This window comes from Mesoplodon densirostris, chromosome 8 (assembly GCF_025265405.1).
Source record: "Mesoplodon densirostris isolate mMesDen1 chromosome 8, mMesDen1 primary haplotype, whole genome shotgun sequence".
NCBI classification, from domain to species: Eukaryota; Metazoa; Chordata; class Mammalia; order Artiodactyla; family Ziphiidae; genus Mesoplodon; species Mesoplodon densirostris.
The window spans coordinates 16,037,817-16,065,444 of record NC_082668.1 but is presented as its reverse complement, the minus strand read 5'-3'; the positions used below and the strand labels follow the sequence as shown (position 1 = coordinate 16,065,444).

The window sequence follows — 27,628 nt, the reverse complement described above, 5'->3', positions numbered from 1 at the left end:
CGCGTGATTGGCAGCCTCCAGCTTCAGCTCCGGCGCGCCCTCCCACCCGAGACTAAGTCCAGTCCGCGCCCACTCCGGGGCGGTCGCCGCCTCCTCTGCGCCGGGGTGCCGGGCGCTGGGCCGGCAGGCAGCACACACCCGGCAGGCGCCGCGGAGCAGCGAGGTCCCAGGCGGCAGCGCTCGGCGCAGTCCTCGCTCCGGCCGGGCCATGAAGGTCGAGTTTGCGCCGCTCAACATCCCGCTGGCGCGGCGGCTGCAGACGGCGGCGGTGCTGCAGTGGGTCCTGTCCTTCCTTCTGCTCGGTAAGGACTCCCGGCCGCGCAAGATCCGAGCGAAACACCGCGGTGCCTGGGGCTCCGTCTCCCCCGTCCCGGACATCACTACTTCCCTTGTAAGCCAGAGCAGGCAGGTCACAGAGGGCATTTGTAGCTAATTTAGGACTCCCCTCTTTGATAAATCTTTCCACGTGAACCTTATAGCAAGCCACTGATTGGCGACTTCATTTTCCCCTGTGCTGTTTTTAAAACTCGAGGTGTACTTTACCCACAGTAAAAGGCACAGATTTTAACTCGATGAGTTTTTACAAATATATACATCCAAGTGTAACCACGACCCAATCGAGCTATAGGACATTGCACTTAAGCCCCTCAAAAGTAGATAAACTCGTTTCTTGAATTATTGATTCATAAATGGAAAAGCAATGCCCAAGGATTTGAAACCTGATTCCTTCCTTATCCCCACCCTCATAACAAATATCTGGGTTAGCTTTCCCGTGTTTAAGATTTTCCGGATGCAGAAAGCTACCTTGGTGCAAAGAAGACTGCACCACACGTTAGGTTGGGTTGGATGGCCTCTGTCTGTAAATAATTCGACCCAGGAGAGTGTGTTCTAGCCAGTTCCCAAGTTAAGCCCATGTAGAAATGCACAGGAGCCAGTCACTAGATGGGGCAGGGGGCTTATCTGGGAGCTTTTTCTCTGGATGTTTGTTCTGCTCTTGAGGGGGGCGGGGGCATGGGGAGGGTCAGGGAAGAGGAGGGGGTATAAGAGGACAGGAATTACTGCGAACTTAAACTCTTCAGAAGGCTAAAGTCATTTGTGTTTTATAAGATCATGGGTTGTACACTGTCCAGGCCACAGTGATAATAAATTCATTACACTGTAGAGGTTTACCATTTTGAAACCATGTTACATTTTGAATGCCTGGATCAGTGGTTCTCAACCCTGGCTGCACATTAAGATCACTGGAGGAATTTCTAAAAAATAAGATGCCCAGGCTCTATCCCTAGAATTTTGAATTCATTTGTTTCAGAAAGGAACCTGCACATCGGGATTTTTTTTTTTTTTTAATAAATTCTCCAAGTACAGCTAGAGTTTACTTAAAAAGGAAATTCAAATAATTAACTCATTAAGTCCTCCTAGGCCAAACTGTTGAGACAGCGTTACCCTTTGTTTTGCTCTAGGCCAAAGTACCACTGAGGTAACAGGTACACTTATCGAGGGCCTCGTGTGTGTCAGGTCCTGTTCTGCCAGCTACAGCTTGGCACTTGCCATCTGCCTCTACAAATCTAAGCACCATACACTAGTAACCATGTAATCTTCACAACAGCCCTATGAGGTAAGGACTGTGTCTTCCTGCGCTCATTGTACAGAGGAGGGAACTAAGAGGTGAAGTGAACTCTTCAAGGTCACACAGTTAGTAGGAGGTGGAGGGGCTGGGTGCAAACCTAAATATTGTACCCAGAGTTCCTGCTTTAGCCACTACGCTGTCCAATTTAATGCCTTGAACCTGGAGACTGACTTTCTTGCCCATCAGCCAGCACATCTCTGATAGCCCACTGTCCTTTCCTTCCATGGCCCTTATCATTGCTTGTATTTGTGTTATGTCTGTGGTTACTTGAGAAAGGTCTCTATTGACATCTGTAGGAGAGCAGAATTCGCCATCCCAAAATATGTCTCTTTGGTATATTAATTATTTTAAGCTGGTTATTTTTTAAGAAGCAGCAGACATAGGAAAAATTCTGAAAACCTAGCGGGAGTTACCCTTTTGTAAGAAACATTTACACTTATAAGGGAAATCTCTATTTGTAAGGGTGTCTCCCTTGCTGTATACCAGGAAGAGGATGATGACCAAATCTCTAGAAACCTACCAATGAAGAAGGCAGGGACTTAAATTTGCATAAAACCTTACCCTTCCTTACTGTGATTTTCCTGATAACGTCTCATAACTGACTTAACCCACGTTCAGTATCCTTTTTTGTCTTTAGCTGAGGATGGTATTTAAGGGGAGGGTTTTGGCCATTTTGGCAAGTTACTCAGTTTTCCTGGGTATCCCCCAGGCATACATATTATTAAAATTTTGTTTGATTTTCTCCCATTAATCTGTCTCATGTCAATTTAATTCTTAGATCAGCCAGAGGAATGTAGGAGGGTCGAGGAAAATTTCTTCCTCCCTGATACATCCTAGTTTACAGGCCCAGTGAGGGAGTACCCAGCACGTGCCTGGCCCATGGAAGGCACACAATAAGTACTGGTTGAATGTCTTCACTCTGTCACCCAAAAGGGAAGTGGTCCACCCCACATGTCCCTATTTGTATCAACTCATGTATGTAAATCCCCACAGCGACCCTAGAGGTAGGGGCTAACCCCTGTACTCATTTTCCAAAGATAGAGCTTGGAGGTGTAGTAACTGCTCAGGGTCACAAGGTGGGTGGTAGAGCCTTACGTGTCACATGTGAATGGACTAATGACTTAGACGTGGCCCACCAGTCCTAATTTGAATCAAACTACAGTGGCTTGACAGACAATTCATTTAAATGCTCTTATTGCATGCATTTGACATTCGTGTTACTAGGAGCATATTATTTTGTATTATCATATATTTTGGAAATTTTATTATGAAAAATTCCAAACACACAGAAAAGTAGAGAAGGGTATAAACTGCCATATACCCATCACTTGGATTTATAATTATTTTAACAATTTGCTATATTAGTTTTACCTATTTTGCAAAAATATTTTAAAGCAAATCACATTGAATTTTAATCCCAAGTACTTTAGCATGCCTATTATAAAATCGTTTTACATAATTATAGTAACATTGTTCCCATGTAGCATAATTAACAGTAATTGCTTAAAATAATCTAAACCAAGTCAATATTCGTATTTCCTAAAATTGAGCCCCCAATACACTTTTATGTGTGACTTACTTGAATCAGGATCCAAAAAAGCCCCCTGGGTTGCATTTAGTTTTTAATTGAGAACAGTTTTTCCCTCATTTGTTTTCTTGTCAGTGAAGCATTGAAGAAGCCAGGTTATCTGTCCTGCAAGATGTGTCACCTTCAGGAGTTCTCTGATTGCTATTTTGTAGGGTTAACATGTTCCTCAATTCCCTGTCTTTCTTCTAAAATGGAAGTTGGAGCTAAAGGTTTGATTAGCTTTAGGTGAAAGCTTTTTGCAAGTCCTTTTCCGAGGTGCTGTGTGTGCTCATGTTGCATCATGTCCGAATGCACATGATGTCTAGCCGTCCCATTATTAGCGCCTGAGAGTGGTCAGTGGGTACAGGTAGGAAGTAAGGTGAGGGGTGGTAATTGACATGCTGCAGATAAAAGTTCCCTGTTGACCGTTGACCTTTCACCTAGTCTCCATTAATGATCCTTGACCAAATTACCTGTTTTATTTGGGACTACAAAATGGTAATTTTCATATTCTATCATTCATTCTTCACATATTAACTAGAATTTATGCCAGGAATAATTTTTCCTCATCATCTAGGGCCATTGATTACCCTACAATTCAAGTCTTACAGTAAAGGCAATATAAACGCTTACCTATTTCTTTCCATTTTAATTATTTTAAAGTAAGGAGTTCATGTAGTATCTCCTTCCAATGGTGATAAGAGAAGTTTTATTAACTATGTATTTTAAAGTCTCTAAATCAAAATCTTGGAATGCATTTTTCTTTCCACCATCAGGAAATGAGTTTAAGCTATTAGCACTTGGGATATATTTTTTAATTTTTTTAATTTTAATTTTTTATTATTTTTTAATTTTTTTATTTTGCGGTATGCGGCCCTCTCATTGTTGTGGCCTCTCCCGTTGCGGAGCACAGGCTCCGGACGCGCAGGCTCAGCGGCCATGGCTCACGGGCCCAGCCGCTCTGTGGCATGTGGGATCTTCCCGGACCGGGGCACGAACCCGCATCCCCTGCATCGGCAGGCGGACTCTCAACCACTGCGCCACCAAGGAAGCCCGGGATATATATATATGTATTTTTTAAAAAGTAAAATGTTTCATTTAGTCATGAAATCAAATACTGTTTCCTCGAGATAAATGTTAAGTGCCTGTCTTCCAATCGTATAACATTGTATTATTTTTCGGTGTGCAACATAATGATTTGATATATGTCTATTGCAAAATGATTTCCACAGTAAGTTTAGTTAAAATCCATTACCACACATAGTTACACATTTTTTTTTCTCTTATGATGAGATCTTTAAGATTTACTCTCAGCAACTTTCAAATATGCAATACAGTATTGTTAACTATGGTCACCATGCTGTATGTACATTACATGCCCAGGACTTATTTATCTTATAACTGGAAGTTTTTACGTTTTGATCAATTTTACTCATTTTGCCTCCCCCCGGCCCCCCCGCATACCTCCACCTTTGGCAACCACCAATCTGTTCTCTGTATCTATGAGCTTGTTCTTTTGTTTTGTTTGTCCACACATGTAAGATTATGTATTTGTCCTTCTCTGCCTCACTGATTTCACTTAGCATAAAGCTCTCAAGGTCTATCCATGTTGCCACAAATGGCAGGATTTCCTTTCCATGGCTGAATAATATTCTATTTCATATGTGTAGTATATATCACATTTTCTGTATCCATTCATCTGTTGATGGACACTAGTTGTTTCCACGTCTTGACTATTGTAAATAATGCTGCCGTGAACATGGCAGGGTGCAGATATCTTTTCCAGATAGTGATTTCATTTCCTTCAGTAAATGCTGGGAAGTGGAATTGCTGGATCACCTATCTTCCAATCTTAATATTCAAGAAACGGAAACATTACTTTACTAGCTTGTGTGCTACCAACCTGCTAACTGAAAAGTGGAAAACTGAAAAGGAGAGAGACAACATTTATTGATCATCTTCTATCTACAACTCCTTGTGGCAGGAATTATTTGATTGATTGATTGATTGATTGATTGATTGCGGTACGCGGGCCTCTCACTGTTGTGGCCTCTCCCATTGCGGGGCACAGGCTCCGGACGCACAGGCTCAGCGGCCATGGCTCACGGGCCCAGCCGCTCCACGGCACGTGGGATCTTCCCAGACCGGGGCACACACCCGTGTTCCCTGCATCGGCAGGTGGACTCTCAACCACTGCGCCACCAGGGAAGCCCTAGATTTATTTTTTTAGGTGAGAAAACTGAAGCTCAAGAGGTATGTATCTTACCTAAGACCATGTGGTGAGACTGTGATCTTTTACTGAATGGGTCTATTTATTTACTTATTTCTTTAAGCAGCCTTATTGTGACACTGTCAAACAGTTAACTGCCCATATTTATTTTATTTTATTTTTTGGCTGTGCCGTGCGGCTTGTGGGATCTTAGTCCCCCGACCAGGGATTGAACAAGGGCCTTTGGCAGTGAGATCTCAGAGTCCTAACCACTGGACTGTCAGGGAATTCCCACTGCACATATTTAATGTGTACAGTTTAAGTTGTCACATATGCACACCCGAAAAAAATATTGCCACAATTAAGATAGTGAATATAGCCATCATCCCCAAAGGTTTCTCATATCCCTTCTGTAACCCCTCCTTCCCCCATCTACAAGCATCCACTTAATGTGGTGCTGTCATTCATAATACTAGTTTGGATTTTCTAGTGTTTTATATAAATGGAGACACAGCATATGTACTCTTTTTTTGGGGGGGGGTCTGGCTTCTTTCACTGAATATAATTATTTTGAGATTCATTCTTTTTGTATGTGTATTAAGTAGTTCATAGCTTTTTTGTTTCAAAGTGGTATTCTAGTGAGTGAATATATTGCAATTTGTTTGTTCATTCATCTGTTGATGAATATTTGGGTTGTAGCTATTATCAATAATACTGCCGTGAACTTCTACCTACAAGTCTTAATGAATGTATACTTTCTTTATTCTTGGGTAAACCTAGGAATGGAATGGTTGATCAGGTTGGAGCAGGTTTAACTTTTTAAGAAATTGCCAAACTTTCTTCCCAAGTTATTGTACCAGTTTACATTCCCACCAGCACCGTATGAGAGTTCCAGTTGCTCCATATCCTTGCCATCATTTGATATAGGCAGTCCTTTTAATCTTTGCAACTTTTTTTTTTTTTTTTTTTTTTTTTTTGCGGTACGTGGGCCTCTCACTGCTGTGGCCTCTCCCGTTGAGGAGCACAGGCTCCGGACGCGCAGGCTCAGCGGCCATGGCTCACGGGCCCAGCCGCTCCACGGTACGCGGGATCCTCCTGGACCGGGGCACGAACCCGTATCCCCTGCATCGGCAGGCGGACTCTCAACCACTGCGCCACCAGGGAAGCCCCTAATCTTTGCAACTTTAACAGGTGTGTAGTGGTGTCTCTCATTGTAGCTTTCGTTCACATTTCCCTGATGTCTAATGATGTTGAACATCTTTTCATGTGCTTGTTTGCCATTTGTATGTTTTCTTTTTTTAAAATAATCTTTCTTTTAATTTAGTCTTATTTCATTTTTTTAATATAAATTTATTTGTTTTATTTATTTATTTTTGGCTGTGTTGGGTCTTTGTTGCTGCGCACGGCATTTCTCTAGTTGTGGTGAGCGGGGGCTACTCTTTGTTGTGGTGCGCAGGCTTCTCATTGCGGTGGCTTCTCTTGTTGCGGAGCGTGGGCTCTAGGCACGCAGGCTTCAGTAGTTGTGGCATGCAGGCTCAGGAGTTGTTGCTCACGGGCTTAGTTGCTCCGCGGCATGTGGGATCTTGCCAGACCAGGGCTCAAACCCGTGTCCCCTGCACTGGCAGGCGGATTCCTAACCACTGTGCCACCAGGGAAGTCCCTGTATGTTTTCTTGGTTGAAGTACCTGTTTAAATCTTTTGCCCATTTTTGATTGGGTTGCTTGCTTTCCTATTATTGAGTTTTGAGAGTTTGTGTTCTTCTGGATACATGTCCTTTATCAGGCATACACTTTGCATAGATTTTTTTCTTCCAGTCTATGGGTTATCTTTTGTGTATCTGAAAAGCAGAAATTTTAAATTTTGGTGAAGTCTAACTTATCCATATTTTCTCTATGGGTTGTGTTTTTGGTGTTATATCTAAGAAATCTTTGCTTAATCCCAGTTCACAAAGATTTACTATGTTTTCTTCAAGTTTTATAGTTTTAGGTTTTACATATAGATCTATGATCCATTTTGGGTTCATTTTTGTATGTAGTACAAGGTCCAAGTTCATTTTTTTGGCATATGTTTAATTGTTGCAGCTCTGTTGTTCAAAAGAAAAAAAAAGCTGTTTTTTCTTTACTGCACTGGGCTTGTGCTTTTGTCAAAAATCAGTTGTCCATATATGTGTGCATTTATTTCTGGATTATTCTGTATCATTAATCTGTTTATCTATCTTGATGCCATTACCATGTTGTTTTGATTACTGTGACTTTATAATAATTCATGAAATCAGATAGTGTTAGCCCTCAAGCTTTGTTCTTTTCTTCAGAGTTGTTTTGACTATTATAGGTTCTTTACATTTTCATATGCATTTTAGAATTGGTTTGTCAGTTTATACTAAAAAGCCTGCTGGGGGTTTCATTGGAATTGCTTTTTGATTGAGATTAGTTTATAGTTTAATTTGGAGAAAATTGACGTCAAAAAATGCTGAGTCTTCCACTGTTGATTTTATTTATATCAGAAGTTTTCAACTTTAGAGTATATCTAAGAATCACCTGGGGACTTGTTAAAATGCAAATTCCCCAGAGATTTTGATTCTGTAGGTGTCAGGGAGGGCCCTTAAAATTGTTTTCACTTTTTATTTTGAAGTAACTTCAAAAATAATAATTGTAAGTTTTTTTGTAATTTTTTATATTTCTTCATCAAATTCCCCAAATGTTAACATTTTACCATGCTTCCTTTATCTTTCTCTCTTACACATGTATATCATCATCATCATCATCTGAACTCTTTAAGAGTAAGTTGCAGACATGGTCTGCCTTTATCCTTAACTACTTCCGCACATATTTCCTAATATATATCTCTTACATAACCACAGTACAATTATCCAAATCAGAAAAATAACAGTGTTGCTGTACTATGACCTAATCCCGAGGCCCTATTCATATTTCAGCGATTGTCCTGCTGATGTCCTTTATAGCAAAGGAATCCACATGTTGTATGTAGTTACATCTTTTTAGTCTCCCTTAATCTGGAAAATTTTGAGGGAGCACATTTTAGCATTCACTCTAGTGATTCATACTAGATTCCTGGACTTGCATGAACACTATTGTGCCTCTTTTATCATGGATTATTTATGTGGTTTTCAGTTTGTAGGTATACAAAGTATTTGTGCTTCTTTTGTCCTTCAGCTTGTAAAGCTTTCTGAAATAGTATGAAAATGGGACTGGTTTCAACTGGATCCTTGTTATAATTTATTTGACTTCATTAGGCAAAGAAATAGGTCCAATAATGAATTTACTTTTAAACAAGGAAAATGCAGATCCTTGTACGGCAATACTTTTAAAAGGCGGTATGGAGCAAACCCACATATGAGGAATACTAGGCTGAAAAATTCTGCAAAGTGTTCTGAGATTTGTCTTTGAGCCCCATCCTCATCCTAAGAAATTCTGAGAGGCAAGTTTTCTTAAAGCAGGAATTTTAAAAATTAGAGGAATGTTGTACTTACATTCTTATACTCAGCAGATGACACCGATTGATGTTTTGAAATACAATGCCTCAGGAATAAAAAGGAAAAGAATGTGACGTGCTAAAGGATTTTGCTTGCCTCTCAGTTGTTTTCTTTCTCCATACTATGTTAAATGGCTAAAATAAGTATAGAAACAGTTTTCCCAGGGAGAAAAATGAAAATTTTTGGATACAAGTGGAAGGGATACACATACAAGTTAAATTTTTTTTTTTTTTTTCGGTACGCGGGCCTCTCACTGTTGTGGCCTCTCCCGTTGCGGAGCACAGGTTCCAGACGCGCAGGCTCAGCGGCCATGGCTCACGGGCCCAGCCGCTCCGCGGCATGTGGGATCTGCCCGGACCGGGGCACGAACCCGTGTCCCGTGCATTGGCAAACGGACTCTCAACCACTGCGCCACCAGGGAAGCCCTGGATCGCTTTCTTTAAAATGGCTAATTTATGTTATGTGAATTTCACCTCAAAAAACAAAAATAGCAGGAGGCAGCTTCCTCAATGATGTAGAGAAAGTAGAATCTATGGCAGTTAAGTAAAAATAGAGTATAAGTGATTGGGGGCTGACTTGTGGTTTCCTATCCAGAATGTACCCAAGTCAAGGAAGCTGAAATTTAGGGGAATTCCCTGGCGGTCCAGTGGCTAGGACTCTGCACTTCCACTGCAGGGGGCACGGTTCCATCCCCGGTCGGGGAACTAAGATTCCCACACACTGTGATGCAGCCAAAGAAAAAAAAAAAAAAAAAAGAAGAGCTGTTCCTGGGTGGTGCGTGGGGCTGGCGGCCGACAGCTGCCCCTGCCGCCACCAACATGGAGAGTTTGTACCGAGTCCCGTTCTTAGTGCTCGAATGTCCCAACCTGAAGCTGAAGAAGCTGCCCTGGGGGCACATGCCGTCGGCCATGACAATGTACCACCAGAGCGGTGGTGGTGTCTTACTTCCTCATCGCCGGAGGAATCATTTATGATGTTACTGTCGAACCTCCAAGTGTCCGCTCCATGACTGATGAACATGGGCATCAGAGACCAGTAGCTTTCTTGGCCTACGGAGTAAATGGACAATATATTATGGAAGGACTCCCATCCAGCTTCTTGTTTACAATGGGAGGTTTAGGTTTCATAATCCTGGACCGATCCAATGCACCAAACATTCCCAAACTCAATAGATTTCTCCTTCTATTCATTGGATTCTCCTGTGTCCTACCGAGTTTTTCCATGGCTACGGTATTCATGAGAATGAAACTGCCGGGCTATCTGATGGGTTAGAGTGCCTTCTGAGAAGAAATCGGTGGATACTGAATTTGCTCCTGTTAATGAAGTTTTAAAGGTTGTACCAGTCCTCTGATATGAAATATGGAAAAGGATGAAAAGCAGCAGAAAAGAAACATCTAGTGAAAACATAGGAAGCGTATTATAGCTTGGACTAGAATGCCTTCTTGGTATCAAAGAGACAAGCTTATCGGTATTTTTTCCTGCTGGCCCATACTGGCATACCAACGATGTTAAGTGGCATTTTCTTCTTTTTTTTATTTCTTAAAGAAAATATACTTCATTTTTACAACTATAATATTGAATAAAATGATTAATTTTTTACAAACCCCTTAACATTTTTTGGAGATGACATTTCTGACCTTCAGAAATTAATGTAAAATCAGGAAGTGAGATCCCATAAGCTGAGAACTCTGGACAGCTGATCAGCTTTACCTGTGGTGCCTTGCCTTTAAACAGAGTGTGTGACAGTACATCATTTCAGATATGTATGTAAGACTGTTTCCTGAACAATAAGATGTATGAAAGGAGAAGAAATAAATAATTTTTCTAATAAAAAAAAAAGGCAGCTGAAATTTAGGCCTTCAGTGCAACTTGGTTTGTGAATCTAAACAATTTTTTTTAAAGTATCAACATTAGTTTTCCGAGCTGCACAATGTTTTGGAGTAAATATTTTTAACTTTCTCTTCTGTTTGACCTCCAGTTTAGGAGAATCGTGTTACCTTGGATTGCTTAGTGGGATAAAAATAGAAAATAGAGGTGATCTAGTCACCTGGTTTTTATAGTGTTTTCTGCTTTCAATCCAATTTAGGATCAAGGGATTAAAAAACTATTTTGGTGCTGTTTGTGATATGAAATAGAATCTTTATGCAAGATTATGTTATTAGAGAAAAGTTGTTAGAAGCCCAAATATTCAAAAACAAAAGAATTTGAATTAGTACTGACAACCAATGGAATGTTGCTCAGTCATTAAAAATAACACTTATGGGGGCTTCCCTGGTGGCGCAGTGGTTGAGAGTGCGCCTGCCGATGCAGGGGACACGGGTTCATGCCCTGATCCGGGAAGATCCCACATGCCGTGGAGCGGCTGGGCCCGTGAGCCATGGCCGCTGAGTCTGCGTGTCCGGAGCCTGTGCTCCGCAACGGGAGAGGCCACAACAGTGAAAGGCCTGCGTACCAAAAAAAAAAAAAAAAAAACCCACTTATGGAGAGGTTTTAATGCCAAATTTATAATACCAAGCAGCTAAGATGAGATAATCGTAAGTGATCAAATACAGAATAAAAAATATGTGTGATCAACTGTGTTAAAAAAACATAACCTGTTTGATGGAAAAAGACAGGAAAATTTAACAGTAGTTTTTGTTGGGTGACAGGAATATGAGTGTTATCTTGTCTGCTTCTACTTTTTACATTCTCCAAATGTATCCTAGTAAACACAGTTATTATAAAAATGGCTCCCATTTGTCAAGCGCTTGCTCTGTGCCAGGCAGTGTAACATCTCTCTGTTTATTCCCCCAACAGTCCTTGGAGAGTGGTGCTGTTATTAGCCCATTTCACAGGTAAAGGAATCGAGGCTCAAGAAGTAAAAGACCTCACCCCAGGTCAGGAAGCTGGTTGGTGGCACATTCCAACATAAGGAGTCCAATTTCCCATCCATGTCTTAACCACTGTACATGCAAAACACATAATAAATGTTAGAGACATGCAGTGTGTATTCACCTAGAGGAATGTGGTTGGGTGAGTTGACCATTGAATTAGTAGCCGGAGGACTTTGTTTCTGGACCTACTTTTGACTCACTCTGTGGTTGAAATTAAGTCAATTTGCTTTTGGTCTTAGTTTCTCCACCTTTATAGTAAAGAAAATAAAACCTTTCATGTGCCTGATTCTTTATGTTTATGAACCTGCTTATGTACTTGTAATAAACACATGTTTTTGGTGTTAGGACCATTAGCTGGGGATAGTTTGGTTTTCTAAGAAAAAAAAAAAAGTGCCTGGGTTTAAGGATTAGGCAGATCCAGGTTCAAGTCCTTTGGACACTCAAACTCCCTGAGCCTCAGTTTCCACAACTGCAAAATGGGGACAGAGGGTTGCAAGCAGGAGTAAATAATGTTGCCCATGCGAGACAGTTACTACTCAGTACCTATGCCCTCCCTCCCTTGCTCCATCATAGCTCACCTGATTCAGCTTGGGGTAGAGAATAATGAGACCTATTTATGTTTCTTGTAAATGTTTTGCACATTTTAATAAAATAAAATTAATTAACAGGGGTACATTGTCAGCACACAGACCTGGGTAGAAGGAAGCAGGTAAATCAAAATAGAGTGATCTTGGTAGGAATGAGGGCAGAGGACACTCTTTTGGCCTCACTTCTAGACTCGTGGAAACTTTCAGAATGCAAGAAAACACCCCACTGAACGGTGGAGGGCACATGCTTCCTTAACCTTTCACACACTTTTAACCTTTAACCCACCCTGGAGAGAGCAAGTCAGTCCTTTAATGGGTTCAATTCAGTATTTGGGTTAAATCTATACTGGGAAATGTATTGATTTATATATTTCTAGAAATATAAACATGTGTTCTGTTTTTGCCAAAAAAAACACACCCAAATCTATACCTACATCTATAGCTATAAAACAATAATAGATCAAGGTGCTCAAGTCAGATACCATGATGGATTGTTTGGGGACAAAGCTCTTTTTCATAAAGGTGAGAATGGATAGGAGCTTGGGGGACCAAAGTTAGTACTAGATTAGAGACTGTAGCACATAATAAAGAAGAAAGAGGTCCTGGCACTCCTTAACCCAATAGTAGTAGCTGGCATTGGTTGAGCACTTACTCTGTGCCAGGCTTTAAGTCTTTGTGCTCCGCCCCATTGATATATTTTTCTTTTCATAAATAGTTTTTAGTACAACACATAGCACAGGCATAAAAAGAAAATGTCTAGCTTAGCTTAACGTATTACTTTAAGGCAACTATTCTTGTCCCTACTGCCCAGGTCAAGTTTGATCAATTCCTGCTTCATCTATTGGAAGCTACAGCCTTAGGTGCACAAGCAATTAAGATTGCTCTGTCATTACGAAATGTCAAGAGAAGTGGTAAGTGAGCTAAGGTGTCGAGTCCCACCGTGCCATGTCTACCTCTGGCAATAGACTTCCGGGACATGAAGGTTGTCATTGGAATGTGCCCTCTTCATGGGCACGTGCATAATGGCTGCTCAGTCAAGGTGACCACTTGTAGTAGGAATTCGTCCTGTCAGCGACAGTTCCTCGATGTATCATGTCGGGGAGATGGTGTAGGGCCATGGGCTTTGAGAATGCACCTTGAATTTAGACAGGTCAGCCACTTACACCTCCGTGTCGTTTGGGCAATTCACTTAACCTCCCTAAGCTGCTCTTTTCCCTCTTATAAAAAGAATGTTAGGAGCGCTAGGGCGGCTTCATTGATGCTGTGGCGATATGAGGATTAAATTTAAAAATATTTTGGTGGAATCCACAATATGGTACTTGGTATATACTAAACATCCAAGAAATGTTAGGTCATACTGTACCATTCCTGTCTTGTTACATCACCTCACTTGAACCAAGGTTCAGTTGAACACACTTTGTATATATTAGATTCCCCCTACCTTGGGCGAATGATTGTACAGTACAGTGAGTAGATGCTAACTGACCCTGATTCCTGAGGTCTTCCCCTTTCTTACAGCACAGGTGTGCCTTGGAGTCATTGTGTTCCTGATCATATACAACTACTGGTTCCTCTACATCCCTTATTTGACATGGCTTTACTTTGACTGGCAAACCCCAGAGCAAGGAGGCAGGAGATCTGACTGGGTCAGAAGCTGGACCATTTGGAGGTACTTTAAGGACTATTTTCCAATTCATGTGAGTAGATTTTTTTTTTTTTTTTTTTTTTGTGGTAGGCGGGCCTCTCACTGTGGTGGCCTCTCCCGTTGCAGAGCACAGGCTCTGGACGCGCAGGCCCAGTAGCCATGGCTCACAGGCCCAGCCGCTCCGTGGCATGTGGGATCTTCCCGGACCGGGGCACGAGCCTGCGTCCCCTGCATTGGCAGGCGGACTCTCAACCATGCGCCACCAGGGAAGCCCTAGACTTGTTTTATATAGTATGGTTTTAAGCTGGGAAAAGAATTCAAATGTGTTTTTATCACATGTTTTTCAAGCTTTTCCCTTTTTAGAGGGAGAGAGCCTGCAATTCAGCCCAAGTTACTAAATGGAGTCTAACCTAAATTGACAAAATTTAGAAGGCTGTGTATGAGGGGCTCTGGGTTCAGGAAACAGTTTAAAAATTTGGAAACAGCTCTACCCCAGGAAACGAAAATGAGTCATGTTCTTCATTTCCTCTTGAACGTAGAACTAATTCTGAGTCCTTCTGTTTCTTATTGGAAACTAATCAGGGAACATTTTATTCTTTTATGTCAATATAAATGCACTGTAGCTCGTCAAAACTTGGGATTTGAATCCAAGTCACAACTACATATTTGGGTTTCACCCCCATGGAGTGCTTGTTGCTGGAGCCTTTGGAAACTTTTGTACAAATTATTCAAACTTCAAGGAGCTGTTTCCTGGCCTTACTGCGTATCTTCACGTGCTTCCATTTTGGTTCCGGTGTCCGTTCTTCCGAGAATATCTGATGAGTGGTGGTAAGTGAAGGCAGATCACTGTTTCTCTAGGGTTCTGGGTGGGCAGGACCACACAGAATGTCCCCTCCCAAACCAGCTGGGTTTACAGTTTCTTAGAGTAAAACTCTAAGGAGATGGATTTGGGAGAACTCAGCACACATAAGTGGGGTTTGAATCCATGTGCCACGTGTAGAGATAGGGTTAAAAACAACAGGGACGAAAAAGGAGCCTGTCTTAGTTCAGCTGCTGTAAGAGAATACCATAGACTGGGTAGCTTGAACAATAGAATTTATTTCTCACAGTCTGAAAGCTGGGAAGATCTGGTGTCTGGTGATGGCCCACTTGCTGGTTTGCAGATGGCCATCTTCTCATTGTATCTTCACATGGTGGAAAGAGAGAACATGCCAGCTCTGCTCCTCTTCCTATAAGAACATTAACCCCATTCCTGGGGGCTCCACTCTCATGACCTAATTACCTCCCAAAGGCCCCACCTCCCAATACCATCCTATTGGGGGTTAGGTTTCAACATATGAATTTTGGAGGAGCGTAAACATTTAGTCCCTAACAGCCCTGAGAAATAGCAGCATTTAAACATGGCCTGAAGAAGGGAAGCCTCAGGAGGAAACTGAGAAGTGTCCAGAGGCCAATGAGGACTGCCAGGTGTCTGGAAATCCACGAGGCCCTCTTTCCAGTGGAAGCAATGCCTCCAGCTCTGACTCAGGGCACGCAGAGTAGAATGGCCGTGGCTTTGAACTCAGGGAAAGCTCACACCTATTTGCGCTCAGGTTCTCTACCCTCTAACCTACCCTCCTCCGCCTCTTCTCTTCAGAGAGTCGCTGATCATTCAGAATCCTGTCCTAATTTTATATTCCCCCAATAATAGGAACCCACAGTAAAATGAGCATGTAATTTCCTTCAAGAGACGAAGGGTCGTGTCTTGATAAAACTAACACGTTCTTTTTTTTTTTTTTAACATACAGGATAGCCCATTCTCAAGGCTCTGACCTTTATTTATTTAGTTAATAAAATATTTATTTATTTTTGGCTGCATTGGGTCTTTGTTGCTGTGCACGGGCTTTCTCTAGCTGTGGTGAGCGGTGGCTACTCTTCATTGCGGTGCGCGGGCTTCTCATTGCGGTGGCTTCTCTAGTATGGAGCATGGGCTCTAGGTGCGTGGGCTTCAGTAGTTGTGGCCCGCGGGCTCTAAAGCACAGGCTCAGTAGTTGTGGTGCACAGGCTTAGTTGCTCCATGGCATGGGGGATCTTCCTGGACCAGGGCTCGAACCCGTGTCCCCTGCATTGGCAGGCGGATTCTTAACCACTGCGCCACCAGGGAAGCCCCACATTCTTTTATGACTAAAAAAAAGAAAACGGATAAAATCAAGAATGGAAGGAAACAATAAGACATTAAAAAGTGGTTGTCTCTGAAATATGGGTCACAAGTTGTTTTGTTTTCATTGTGATTCTTTTCCTCGAAGAGTTCATAGTATTTTCCTCCAAGAGTACATAGTCCATTTAAAATCTGAAAAGGAGTCTTTAAAGTTATTTTTACATGGGAAAGGCTGATATAAAGGCTGAACAATTATGTAACTTACATCTTAAATAAACAATTTACCAAAGTCAAACTAGACATTTGGGAATCACGCACGGGTTTAGCAATTGATGTAGGTTATTTGTCAGATGTCTGAATTTTTGAAACCATTTACATTATAAATCCATGTCTGAGAAATAAGAATCCATAAAGAATACCTGAAAACAGACCATTGTGTGTTCAAAAGATCCAGGGCAACCTCTTGGAGGTTATACTGTTTGGTTGTGAGCAAGGATCTGCCAGAATAAGGAGCAAGACTACCACATACACCTATGCAGATTTGTACACTGAACAACTCTGGGGGCACCTTTCACTTATAATGCAATATGAATGGAATCTGTAGAAATGAGCAGTACACAACCTACCTGAACAAGTGATAGACCTAGTAATAAGCAAGTGACATTTTAAAGACCTAACCCTGTCACCTGCCAGAATGTTAGATCTTATTAATGGAATCTATTACCAAAGGTTCGGCTATGAAAAAATTATAAACCTGCAAACTGCTCCAAATGTAAGCAGTCTAGGAAATTCTGTGAAATATTTGCTGGTGCCATAGACTATTATGATAAGAGTGTAAAAGGGCAATTAGTTAACGCCTTTTGTTTTATTCACTAAGGGTCAGTCTCAGTTTCCAGGAGAAGTGTGTCTCACGTGCTAAGCAAGGAAGGAGGTGGAAACATCTCAGTCATTGTGCTTGGGGGTGCAGAGGAATCACTGGATGCCCATCCTGGAAAGTTCACTCTGTTCATCCGCCAGCGGAAGGGATTTGTGAAAATTGCTTTGACCCATGGGTAAGTGGCTTTTCATTTCAGGCAACTGGGTCAGGGAAGTGGACACATTATTAAATGAACACAAAGAAGTAAAGTAATTTTTCTGGCCCTTAAAGACGGAGCTCCTAATCGGCTTCCCAATGAAAGCAGATGTAAATGTTTATGGAGAATGAAATACAGCCTTCCCACTAAGGTAACTCAATGTCATGGCATCCAGCAATTCAACTTGTCTATAAGAGGAAAACAAAAAACCACAAAATTTTATATGCACAGTATAAATTCCCAGCCAAATGAACAAATGAACCATGGCCAAAACCACAGATGACAAAGAAGCTTCCTGGAACCTTGAATTTCTATAGAATAAAATTCCACAAACCACTAAGACTGCTGAGGTACCTCCCCAAAGGACCTCAAGTATAAGTCAGTTTCAACGTACGGAACATGAACTTGGCACTGTAGGGAGGCTTGGGAACATTAAAGAATTATTTGGAATCTGTTGTAAAAGTCAGCTGGGCTAAATGAAATATTTAAATCCTTTTCATTGAAAATGCTTATTCTTCCTCCTTGTTATTTGCAGTGCTTATTTGGTGCCAGTGTTTTCTTTTGGTGAAAATGAACTATTTAAACAAGTTAGCAACCCTGAAGGCTCATGGCTTCGAACTGTGCAGGAGAAACTACAGAAGATCATGGGATTTGCTTTGCCACTGTTCCACGCCAGAGGAATTTTTCAATACAATTTTGGCCTAATGCCCTATAGGAAACCCATCCACACTGTTGGTATGTACATCAAAGACTCGAGGCCTGTTAAACTGAGTAAAAAGGATTACCTTACTTTGAGCTATGTTTATTGTTACTGAAATAACTTTGAGTAAGAACTTCCTAAAATAATAATCCTATAGGTGTTATTTGAGCTTCGTTTACAGTCTGTCTTTTATTTATGAAATGACTATGATTTCCATTTGAATGGGAATCAATTATTTTAAAAATATTGCTATTGAACTACAAATAGAATTCAATTTTAGAAATAGAATTTCTAATACTCTATGATGACTCTATTTCTCTGTACTAGCAGATTACAACATAGCAGTTCTTTGAACACGTTACATCAGAGTCTATTAATATGTGAACATTTCTGTGTAATAGATGTCTTCATCATGTTCAGTTCACATAGGCATCAGCTCATACGGCAAAAGCATTTTTTCCCCAACTAGATACATGTATTCTAATATAGACTGATTTTATCTTTAAAAATGGCACGTGTGGGGGGATTAAAATGGGGGAGGAGGATGAGGAACACATTAACCCCAAACTCCTAATTTATCCCTCCCCCCGTCCTTTGCCATTTGGTAGCCATAAGTCTGTGGGTCTATTTCTTTTTTGTAAATAAGTTCATTTGTATCTTTTTTTTTTTTTTAGATTCCACATATAAGCAATACCGTATGGTATTTGTCTGTCTCTGTCTGGCTCACCTCTCTAGGTCCTTCCGTGTTTATAGCTGTTTTTTTTGTGTTTTTTTTGCGGTACGCAGGCCTCTCACTGTTGCAGCCTCTCCCGTTGCAGAGCACAGGCTCCGGATGCGCAGGCTCAGTGGCCATGGCTCACGGGCCTAACCGCTCCGCGGCATGTGGGATCTTCCCGGGCCGGGGCACGAACCCGCGTCCCCTGCATTGGCAGGCGGACTCTCAACCACTGCGCCACCAGGGAAGCCCCATAGCTCTGTTTTTTACTTAATGCCTGTCAAGCATGCATCTCTTTAAAGACTCAGAACAAAAGAAAATTGCTTCAGTGCATCCTTCCCCTTACCCCCGAACAATTACATCAGAAACACCAATTCTAGTCTCTAGCATCCTCAGAATCCTGCTATTATGTGAAGCCTTTTAAAAACCAAGCTAAGAATATGCATGTTTCATAAAGACTCAGCTGCATGCTCTTATGGTGGTCAGGTGGGAGTCAGACGGCTAAGAGCAGCCTGGTTTGTGTGAACCAGACCCTCAGACCATGTGTATTTAAAGACTTTTATTTACTTGGAGAAACACAAGTTAGGGATAAGTTATTTACAGTTCCATAAACAAAAGCAAATCTATGTATCATTCACGTGCGCCAGAGAATAAAACACAACATGATTTTGAAACCATGATCTAAGTTACTATGCTCATTTCTGCTTTAAATCAGTGCGCTTCAAACCCAGAGCTGTTTCTCTGCTGACTCCCTGACACACCCCAAGCAGAATTCAGGCAGCGTCCAGAGTGGCAAGTTATTTTGGGGTCCTTCTGCTCCCCCCTCTACTTAATTAAGAGTTTGTTGGGGTTTCCCTGGTGGCGCAGTGGTTGGGGGTCCGCCTGCTGATGCAGGGGACACGGGTTCATGCCCCGGTCTGGGAGGATCCCACATGCCATGGAGCAGCTGGGCCCGTGAGCCATGGCCGCTGGGCCTGCCTGTCCGGAGCCTGTGCTCCGCAACGGGAGAGGCCACAACAGTGAGAGGCCCGCGTACCGCAAAAAAAAAAAAAAAAAAAAAAAAAAAAAAGAGTTAACTCTACCTTGTATCACAAGAACTCATTAGATATTAGTTGAATTCACCCTAAATCATTACTGCATCTATAATCCTCTCACTCCCAGGTGTCCAGAGATGCTCTGATTCTCCATCCTGTAAATAGTTTTCCCCCATATCTCTCAGACCCCACTTCATCAGCAACTTCAACCAGAGCATTCATTTTTTAAAAATAGATATATTTATTTTATTTATTTATTTTTGGCTGCGTTGGGTCTTTGTTGCTGTGCCTGGGCTTTCTTTAGTTTAGGTGAGTGGGGGCCCCTCTTCATTGCAGTGTTCTCATTGCGGTGGCTTCTCTTGTTGCAGAGCATGGGCTCTAGAGCGCGGGCTTCAGTAGTTGTGGTGCACGGGCTTAGTTGCTCCGCGGCATGTGGGATTTTCCTGGACCAGGGCTCGAACCCGTGTCCCCTGCATTGGCAGGCGGATTCTTAACCACTGCGCCACCAGGGAAGTCCCCAGAGCATTCATTGCAGTGTGAGCAAGATTCACTAAGATTCACTAGGACTGTAATGGTTTTGTCTGTTAATGTCCTATTAGTTAAAATCCCTTTAAAAATGTGCTCTGGCTAATTCTAAGGTGCCATCATCAGTCTCTGCTTATTTCTTACACCAGACTTTGCTAAACCATCAGGTTTCTCTGCATCCTCCATCAAGACCTTTTTTCCTCTTTCCTGAGGGTCATAATGGACATAATTTATAAAGAAGCTACCATATATTTTCTTTATGTGTCACAAATAGCATGTCATTTATATATTTTATCCAGGTTATTATCAGTTTATCCAAGAACAATAAAGCGTTCACATAGATTATATTTTATTACATAATAATGGAGAGAAACTGATTTCAATGTCACATCCATCATGACAACTGGGAGAGAAAAAGGAAATGAGTTTAGACTTTAAGAACAGTGTGTAAAGGGTCGCAGTTCCTCGCAAGAATGTTGCATAACTAAAGACCAATTTGTTGATTCACAAATTGTCTTTACTTAGGCCTGTCTGATTATAATTCTTAAGTTTTCAGAAATAGAACAAGTACATATTAAAATTTTTTAAGATGTTACTATTAGGTTCAAGTCGTAGAGCCGGTACAGGTGGTATGACAGAAAGTTGTTTGGGTAAGAAAGTAAAATACAAGGGAAACTTGCTATTTAAAAGAGGAAATTTCATGTGTCCTAGTATGTGTTGGATTTAAGTTTTAAAATGTCATGTTGAAAAAATTCAAATGTTCAGAAAAGTCTCATGAGTAGTAAACCGAACTCCTGTGTGCCTTTCTCCTAGACTCACCAGTTAACATTTTTGCTATGGTTTTTCTCTCTCTCTAATGGTATCATAAATACACCTTTTACTGTTATTATTGCTGAACTGTTTAAGTGCAAACAACATGACCATTTGTTCCTAATTACTTTTATGTCTATCTCTTAAGAACAAGATTATTCTCTTTTATAATGTCAGTGCAATTCAGGAAATTGAACGTCGATTAAATACTATTAACTAGTGTACATGCCATACTCAAATTTCATCAGTTGCCACAATAACATTCTTTTTAGCTATGGGTTTGGGTGGGGGGCAGTTTTTTTTCCCATAGCAGGATCATACGCTACATTTAATTTTCACTTTCTTTAGCCTACTTTAAGCTGGAATAGGTTTTCAACTTTTCTTCGTCTTTATAGCATGAGCAGTTTTAAGGCTGATAGCATGATCGAATCAATGATGTCTACAACTTACTCTCAAATGGTTCTACAAAAATAAAAATAATAATACATGTGTATATCCATATACATACTGTGTGTGTGTGCACAAAATGTTTAAAACTGGTGAGTCTAGAGGAAGAGCATGCAAGTGCTTATTGTATTATTTTTTCTATAGGTTTGAATTTTTTTTCTTTTTTTGATAAAAAAAGTTAGGGAAGGGAATGTACCTTATTTAAATAAAACTGGTTTGGAACCACTGGAGGACAAAAGTAGTCCATTTTGTTTCAAGTCATTATTCTATCCTAATGGGAAAAAAAGCAGGCTAATGGATTTTCTGAAATAGAAAGGAAGGAAAGGGAACCTAATTTAAATTGTAAAGTAGGGATTAAAGGAGGTAATAATAAAGGAATTAGTATGGTGCCCAGTACAATGTATTAAGTGCTCAGTAAATGTTCACGAGTGTGTGTGTGTGTGTGTGTGTGCATACATATACATACTTATATACACACATACTTAACATTGGGCGTCTTCTGAGGCTCCATCATAAGCCAGAGGTTTACTTGAACCCAGGTTTCGACTCTTCCCAAACCCCACTCTGCCCAGCTCTCTGCCTGGTCTCTCTCTTGTGTATGGCTATGTAGCATCTAAAGAAAGAGTAATTCCTATGCGAGACCATTAGAGACAGAAAACTCTGTAAAATTTTCACAATTACAGAGAAATTGTGAAATATCTACTCTTTGCCTCAATGAGAAGAAAATAACTCCCATCTCCAAGCTCTTCTCCAGCTGCAAATACAATAGCTCGTGAAGCTGCTTATTCTTCATCTAGGTAAATACAACACAGCATCACAGAAATTAGAGCAAGACTGCTGTGTAAGGCAATAAAGACATAACTAATCCTGAATTGTTGGATGGAATTGAAAAGGGAACAAAGGAGCATGCCAGCTATAAAAAGCACCGAAACATAAACAAGAGCTAAGGTTCCTGACTCTGCCACAAGTAGATGTTAGCTGATTTTTCCAGGGCAAGGAGTTCTACCTCCAGAGCAGCCTGATGCATCTGGTTTTTCCTTTGTGTTATAAAAAGGGAGTCAGGCAGCAGTCTGCAACTAACCCAGTCTTACTGGAAAACAGCTTTCTTCTCCTTGATAGTAAAAATCTCCTTTTTGTGGAGAGAGGGAACTCTGGTCTTCTAGGGCTCTGGGGACCCTTCTCAGATTTGCAAGTTTTTGTTTTGTTACCTCTGTATGTATCCCTAAAAAATAATTGAGAAAGGTTCTTACTCTCTAATCCAATTTTGGGTTAGTTTAGTAATGAGGGGCAGAAGTGCTGGGTTTAAATCTTCATTTCCTTTGGTTTTTGTTTGTTTGTTTTTGTGTATGTGTATATATAGTTTAGAAACTTTCAGCATCTCAGTTTCTCTGTGGGTAAATAAGAGAAAGACAAGTATGACGGTGTTTGTCTCACAGTTTAAAGGGAAAAATCTAATGATGACAAATTCAATTTATATGAGCGTGTTTGAGCTCTCTGGAAGAACTATCTGAAATAGAATAAAACCATTAATAGGAAAAGAACAGGATTGGAATTAGCTGTAGGATATCTCAGGAAATAAGACTCAATAATTCAGAATTCACAAGCCCTAATTGAAGTAAGCTGGGAACTACACTCTTCATCTTCTTAGACCACTGTATCTCTTTATAAATCCCCCCTCCCACCCAGAATAGCTGCACTTAACCTCTCTTCTTGGGATAATGTCACTAAGAAAACAGAAGCTATTTCTATAACACCACAAATTTGCTAGTAGATTTGCAGGTAGATTTCTCAATGAGCACGTAAATTTCTCAGTTTCTTTCCTCAAACAACAACAAAGATCACAGCTGGATGGAAGCTTCAAGGTCGCCTACTCTTTTATTGCGTACATGTGAAAATTAAGGCCAGAGAAGAAGTTACTTACTAGCTCGGTGTACCTGCTGGTGAGCTAGCGCTGGATCTGGTCTAGCCTGGTGCTTCTTGTGCAACACCAGCCCCCAATTCCACCCCATCGTTTCAGCCTCTCCTAGTCTGTATTTCAACCACAACTGACATGGGAGTTCCCTGGCCATTCTGTGGTTAGAACTCAGTGCTTTCACTGCCTTGGCCTGGGTTCAATCCCTGGTCAGGGAACTGAGATCCTGCAAGCTGTGGCAAAAAAAAAAAAAAAAGTCAACCACACTGACAGCGAGATAGTTATGTTAAATTACAAAGGATTGATGTCTACTATGTATGTTTGACATCCAAGCTTTCAAGGAAAACTGTATAGGAGCTTCTTGAGGCTATATATGGTTAAAAACTTAGCAATTTGAGAATACTAATGTTGTGATAAGGAGATTATATATCTATACATAGGATATATAGATTATGTGTAACATTGTATATAAATATAGATAGATATAGATAGATATCTTCTTAATATATAACATATTATAATATATGTGTGTGTGTTTGTGTATATACATTCCCTTCTCTGTGCTCCCTTACCTCCCATACTATTGTCACACTTCCTTCTACTGATATTTATCACTTCCTTCTTTCTCTGGTATCTTCTTAACTAATCACCTTTTGTTACTAACATGGATCGAACCTTGGATGTAGCATGGGGAGACTCCGGGTGGGCAAAGGAAGCCCTGCGAGTGCCGTTCTGTTACCTACAGCCCCATTTGACCTCACGCCCAAGCTAATCAAATGTAGTAAGCAGTTTGCCGTTCACTGAACATCCTGTACATTTTCAACTCTTGGCATAGGTAGCAGCATCAGGCCAGCAGAGGGCGCAATGAGTAGCAGAGAGGACTGAGGACAGCAGGAGGTGGAGCCACGTATATCTAGTCTCTCAAAATCTGACACAAGTGAGATAAAAGTTATTTATTACATAAATTTCTTAAAATACATGTAGAAATTGCTAGGTTTTAAAAAATTAATTAGTTCATTTTTAATTATACAGATAACACCAATGCCTTCTCATTGTAGAAAATTCATACAATACAGATAAAATGTAAATTCCCCCATCTTTACCTTCATCCCTCCAGGTAAGGGCTATCAGTGTACCTTGTAGATTTGCTCAGTGCACTAAAAGCTTATAATGCACCTAGATATAGAAATTTTTAATAAATAGGATCATGCTATGTTATTTTACAACTTTTCCCCACCTACAACATTTTCAACATCTCTCTGTGTGTACATACATACATATTTCATTTTTTTTTTTTTTTGTGGTATGCGGGCCTCTCACTGTTGTGGCCTCCCCCGTTGCGGAGCACAGGCTCCGGATGCGCAGGCCCAGCGGCCATGGCTCACGGGCACAGCCGCTCCACGGCATATGGGATCCTCCCAGACCGGGGCACGAACCCGTATCCCCTGCATCGGCAGGCGGACTCTCAACCACTGCGCCACCAGGGAGGCCCCATATTTCATTTTTTAAATTGAGATATAATTGCATATACCAGCTTCAAGTGTTGATTTGATATTTGTATATATTATAAAGTGATCACCACAATAAGTCACCATACACAGTTACAAAAATATTATTTAGTTTTTAAAAAAATTGCTGCCTAGGATTCCACTGAATGAATGGTCTGTGGTTTGTTTAATGTTTTTTTCTATTAAGACTTTTGGTTGGTTTTGTTTTCCACCATTACAAACAGTGGAATCCTTGTGATTATGTATGTTTTCTAGTACAGATACTTAGCAGTGAAGATATATCTTCTTTTCATTTTTTTTAGGATGACATTAAACAGAGCCAGAATAGAGGGCTGTTGCCTCATGAGTTAAGATTTCCCAGGCAGTGATAATAGAGCACTGTGGTCTGGCTGTCAGCTGTAACAGAGGAGCGAGCTGCTGACGTGCACACACAGCGATGTCCTCTTATCTCCCAGCTGCAGCCAGCACAGTAGTTCATTTGACTCAAAGTCAAAACCACAAGCGTCCTGACAATCCAGCGTCTGCTGAGAAGGAAAGCTCTTTATTTGCTACCAAAAGAGATGGTGTGACCACGGCAGGCAGCCAGTAAAATGAAAAAGGGATGGGAACTGGCATGCCTGACAGATTCTGATTGGGAGATCTTGCGGTGGGAGCGTTTAGTCCATTTACATTTAAGGTAATTATCGATATGTATGTTCCTATTCCCATTTTCTTCATTGTTTTGGGTTCGTTATTGTAGGTCTTTTCCTTCTGTTGTGTTTCTTGCCTAGAGAAGTTCCTTTAGCATTTGTTGTAAAGCTGGTTTGGTGCTGCTGAACTCTCTCAGCTTTTGCTCGTCTGTAAACGTTTTAATTTCTCCATCAAATCTGAATGAGATCCTTGCTGGGTACAGTAATCTTGGTTGCAGGTTTTTCTCCTTCATCACTTTAATTTAAATTATATTAATTCCTGCCACTCCCTTCTGGCTTGTAGAGTTTCTGCTGAGAGATCAGCTGTTAACCTGATGGGGATTCCCTTGTGTGTTATTTGTTGTTTTTCCCTTGCTGCTTTTAATATGATTTCTTTGTGTTTAATTTTTGACAGTTTGATTAATATGTGTCTTGGCGTATTTCTCCTTGGATTTATTCTGTATGGGACTCTCTGTGCCTCCTGGACTTGATTAACTATTTCCTTTCCCATATTAGGGAAGTTTTCAACTATAATCTCTTCAAATATTTTCTCAGTCCCTTTCTTTTTCTCTTCTTCTTCTGGAACCCCTATAATTCGAATGTTGGTGCGTTTAATGTTGTCCCAGAGGTCTCTGAGACTGTCCTCTGTTCTTTTCATTCTTTTTTCTTTATTTTGCTCTGCAGCAGTTATTTCCACTATTTTATCTTCCACCTCACTTATCCATTCTTCTGCCTCAGTTATTCTGCTATTGATCCCATCTAGAGTATTTTTCATTTCATTTATTGTGTTTTTAATCAATGCTTGACTCATCTTTAGTTCTTCTAGGTCCTTGTTAACTGTTTCTTGCATTTTCTCTATTCTATTTCCAAGATTTTGGATCTTGGAAATAGAATCTTGGATCATCTTTACCATGATTATTCTGAATTCTTTTTCAGGTAGACTGCCTATTACCTCTTCATTTGTTAGGCCTGGTGGGTTTTTATCTTGCTCCTTCTCCTGCTGTGTGTTTTTCTGTCTTCTCATTTTGCTTATGTTACTGTGTTTGGGGTCTCCTTTTTTCAGGCTGCAGGTTCGTAGTTCCCGTTGTTTTTGGTGTCTGTCCCCAGTGGCTAAGGTTGGTTTAGTGGGTTGTGTAGGCTTCCTGGTGGAGGGGACTAGTGCCTGTGTTCTGGTGGATGAGGCTGGATCTTGTCTTTCTGGTGGGCAGGTCCACGTCTGGTGGTGTGTTTTGGGGTGTGTGCGGACTTTTTATGATTTTAGGCCCCCTCTCTGCTAATGGGTGGCGTTGTGTTCCTGTCTTGCTAGTTGTTTGGCATAGGGTGTCCAGCACTGTAGCTTGCTGGTCGTTGAGTGAAGCTGGGTGCTGGTGTTGAGATGGAGATCTCTGGAAGATTTTCGCCGTTTGATATTATGTGGAGCTGGGAGGTCTCTTGTGGACCAGTGTCCTGAAGTTGGCTCTCCCACCTCAGAGGCACAGCCCTGACTCCTGGCTCCTCAATTTGGGATGATTTGTTGTCTATTCATGTATTCCACAGATGCAGGGTACATCAAGTTGATTGTGGAGCTTTAATCCGCTGCTTCTGAGGCTGCTGGGAGAGGTTTCCTTTTCTCTTCTTTGTTCTCACAGCTCCTGGGTCTCAGCTTTGGATTTGGCCCCGCCTCTGCGTGTAGGTCGCCGGAGGGCGTCTGTTCTTCGCTCAGACAGGACAGGGTTAAAGGAGCAGCCTCTTCGGGGACTCTGGCTCACCCACAACTATATTTTTTAAAGTTTCCTTGGCTGTGGATTATTGTGGTGTTGTTGGTGGGTGATGGAGATGGTGGTGGTGGGGAGGAGGAGGAGGAAGAGGAGCAGGAGATCTTTCTAGGGCTGTCCATTAGAGGTGGTAGTTTGTGGTGGAGTGGTTTTGATTTCTTACGTATGATGTATTCTCTGTTTTTGCAGTTGGCCGCCCAATCCCTGTTCATCAGACCCTGCACCCAACCCCAGAGCAGATTGAGGAGTTGCATCAGACCTATATGGAGGAGCTAAGGAAATTATTTGAGGAGCACAAAGGGAAGTATGGTATTCCAGAAAATGAAACTCTCATTTTTAGATAA

General features: G+C 41.2%; 1 protein-coding gene and 1 pseudogene across 1 annotated transcript; both read left to right on the top strand.

Moving 5' to 3' along the window:
• Window positions 1–208: 208 nt before the first annotated feature.
• On the top strand, window positions 209–27,628 carry MOGAT1 (monoacylglycerol O-acyltransferase 1). Its single transcript, XM_060106982.1, has 6 exons — window positions 209–302; window positions 13,875–14,053; window positions 14,625–14,829; window positions 17,016–17,190; window positions 17,747–17,946; window positions 27,474–27,628. The coding sequence occupies exons 1-6, from the start codon at window positions 209–211 to the stop codon at window positions 27,626–27,628; spliced, it is 1,008 nt and encodes a 335-aa protein (XP_059962965.1).
• Window positions 9,681–10,345, top strand: LOC132495175 (oligosaccharyltransferase complex subunit OSTC-like; annotated as a pseudogene).

Coding starts and splice junctions, on each gene's coding strand:
- MOGAT1 (XM_060106982.1), top strand. CDS start 209: ATGAAGGTCGAGTTTGCGCCGCTCAACATCCCGCTGGCGCGGCGGCTG. Junction 14,054..14,624: donor AGGACTATTTTCCAATTCAT/GTGAGTAGATTT, acceptor AATGCACTGTAG/CTCGTCAAAACTTGGGATTT. Junction 14,830..17,015: donor AGAATATCTGATGAGTGGTG/GTAAGTGAAGGC, acceptor TTATTCACTAAG/GGTCAGTCTCAGTTTCCAGG.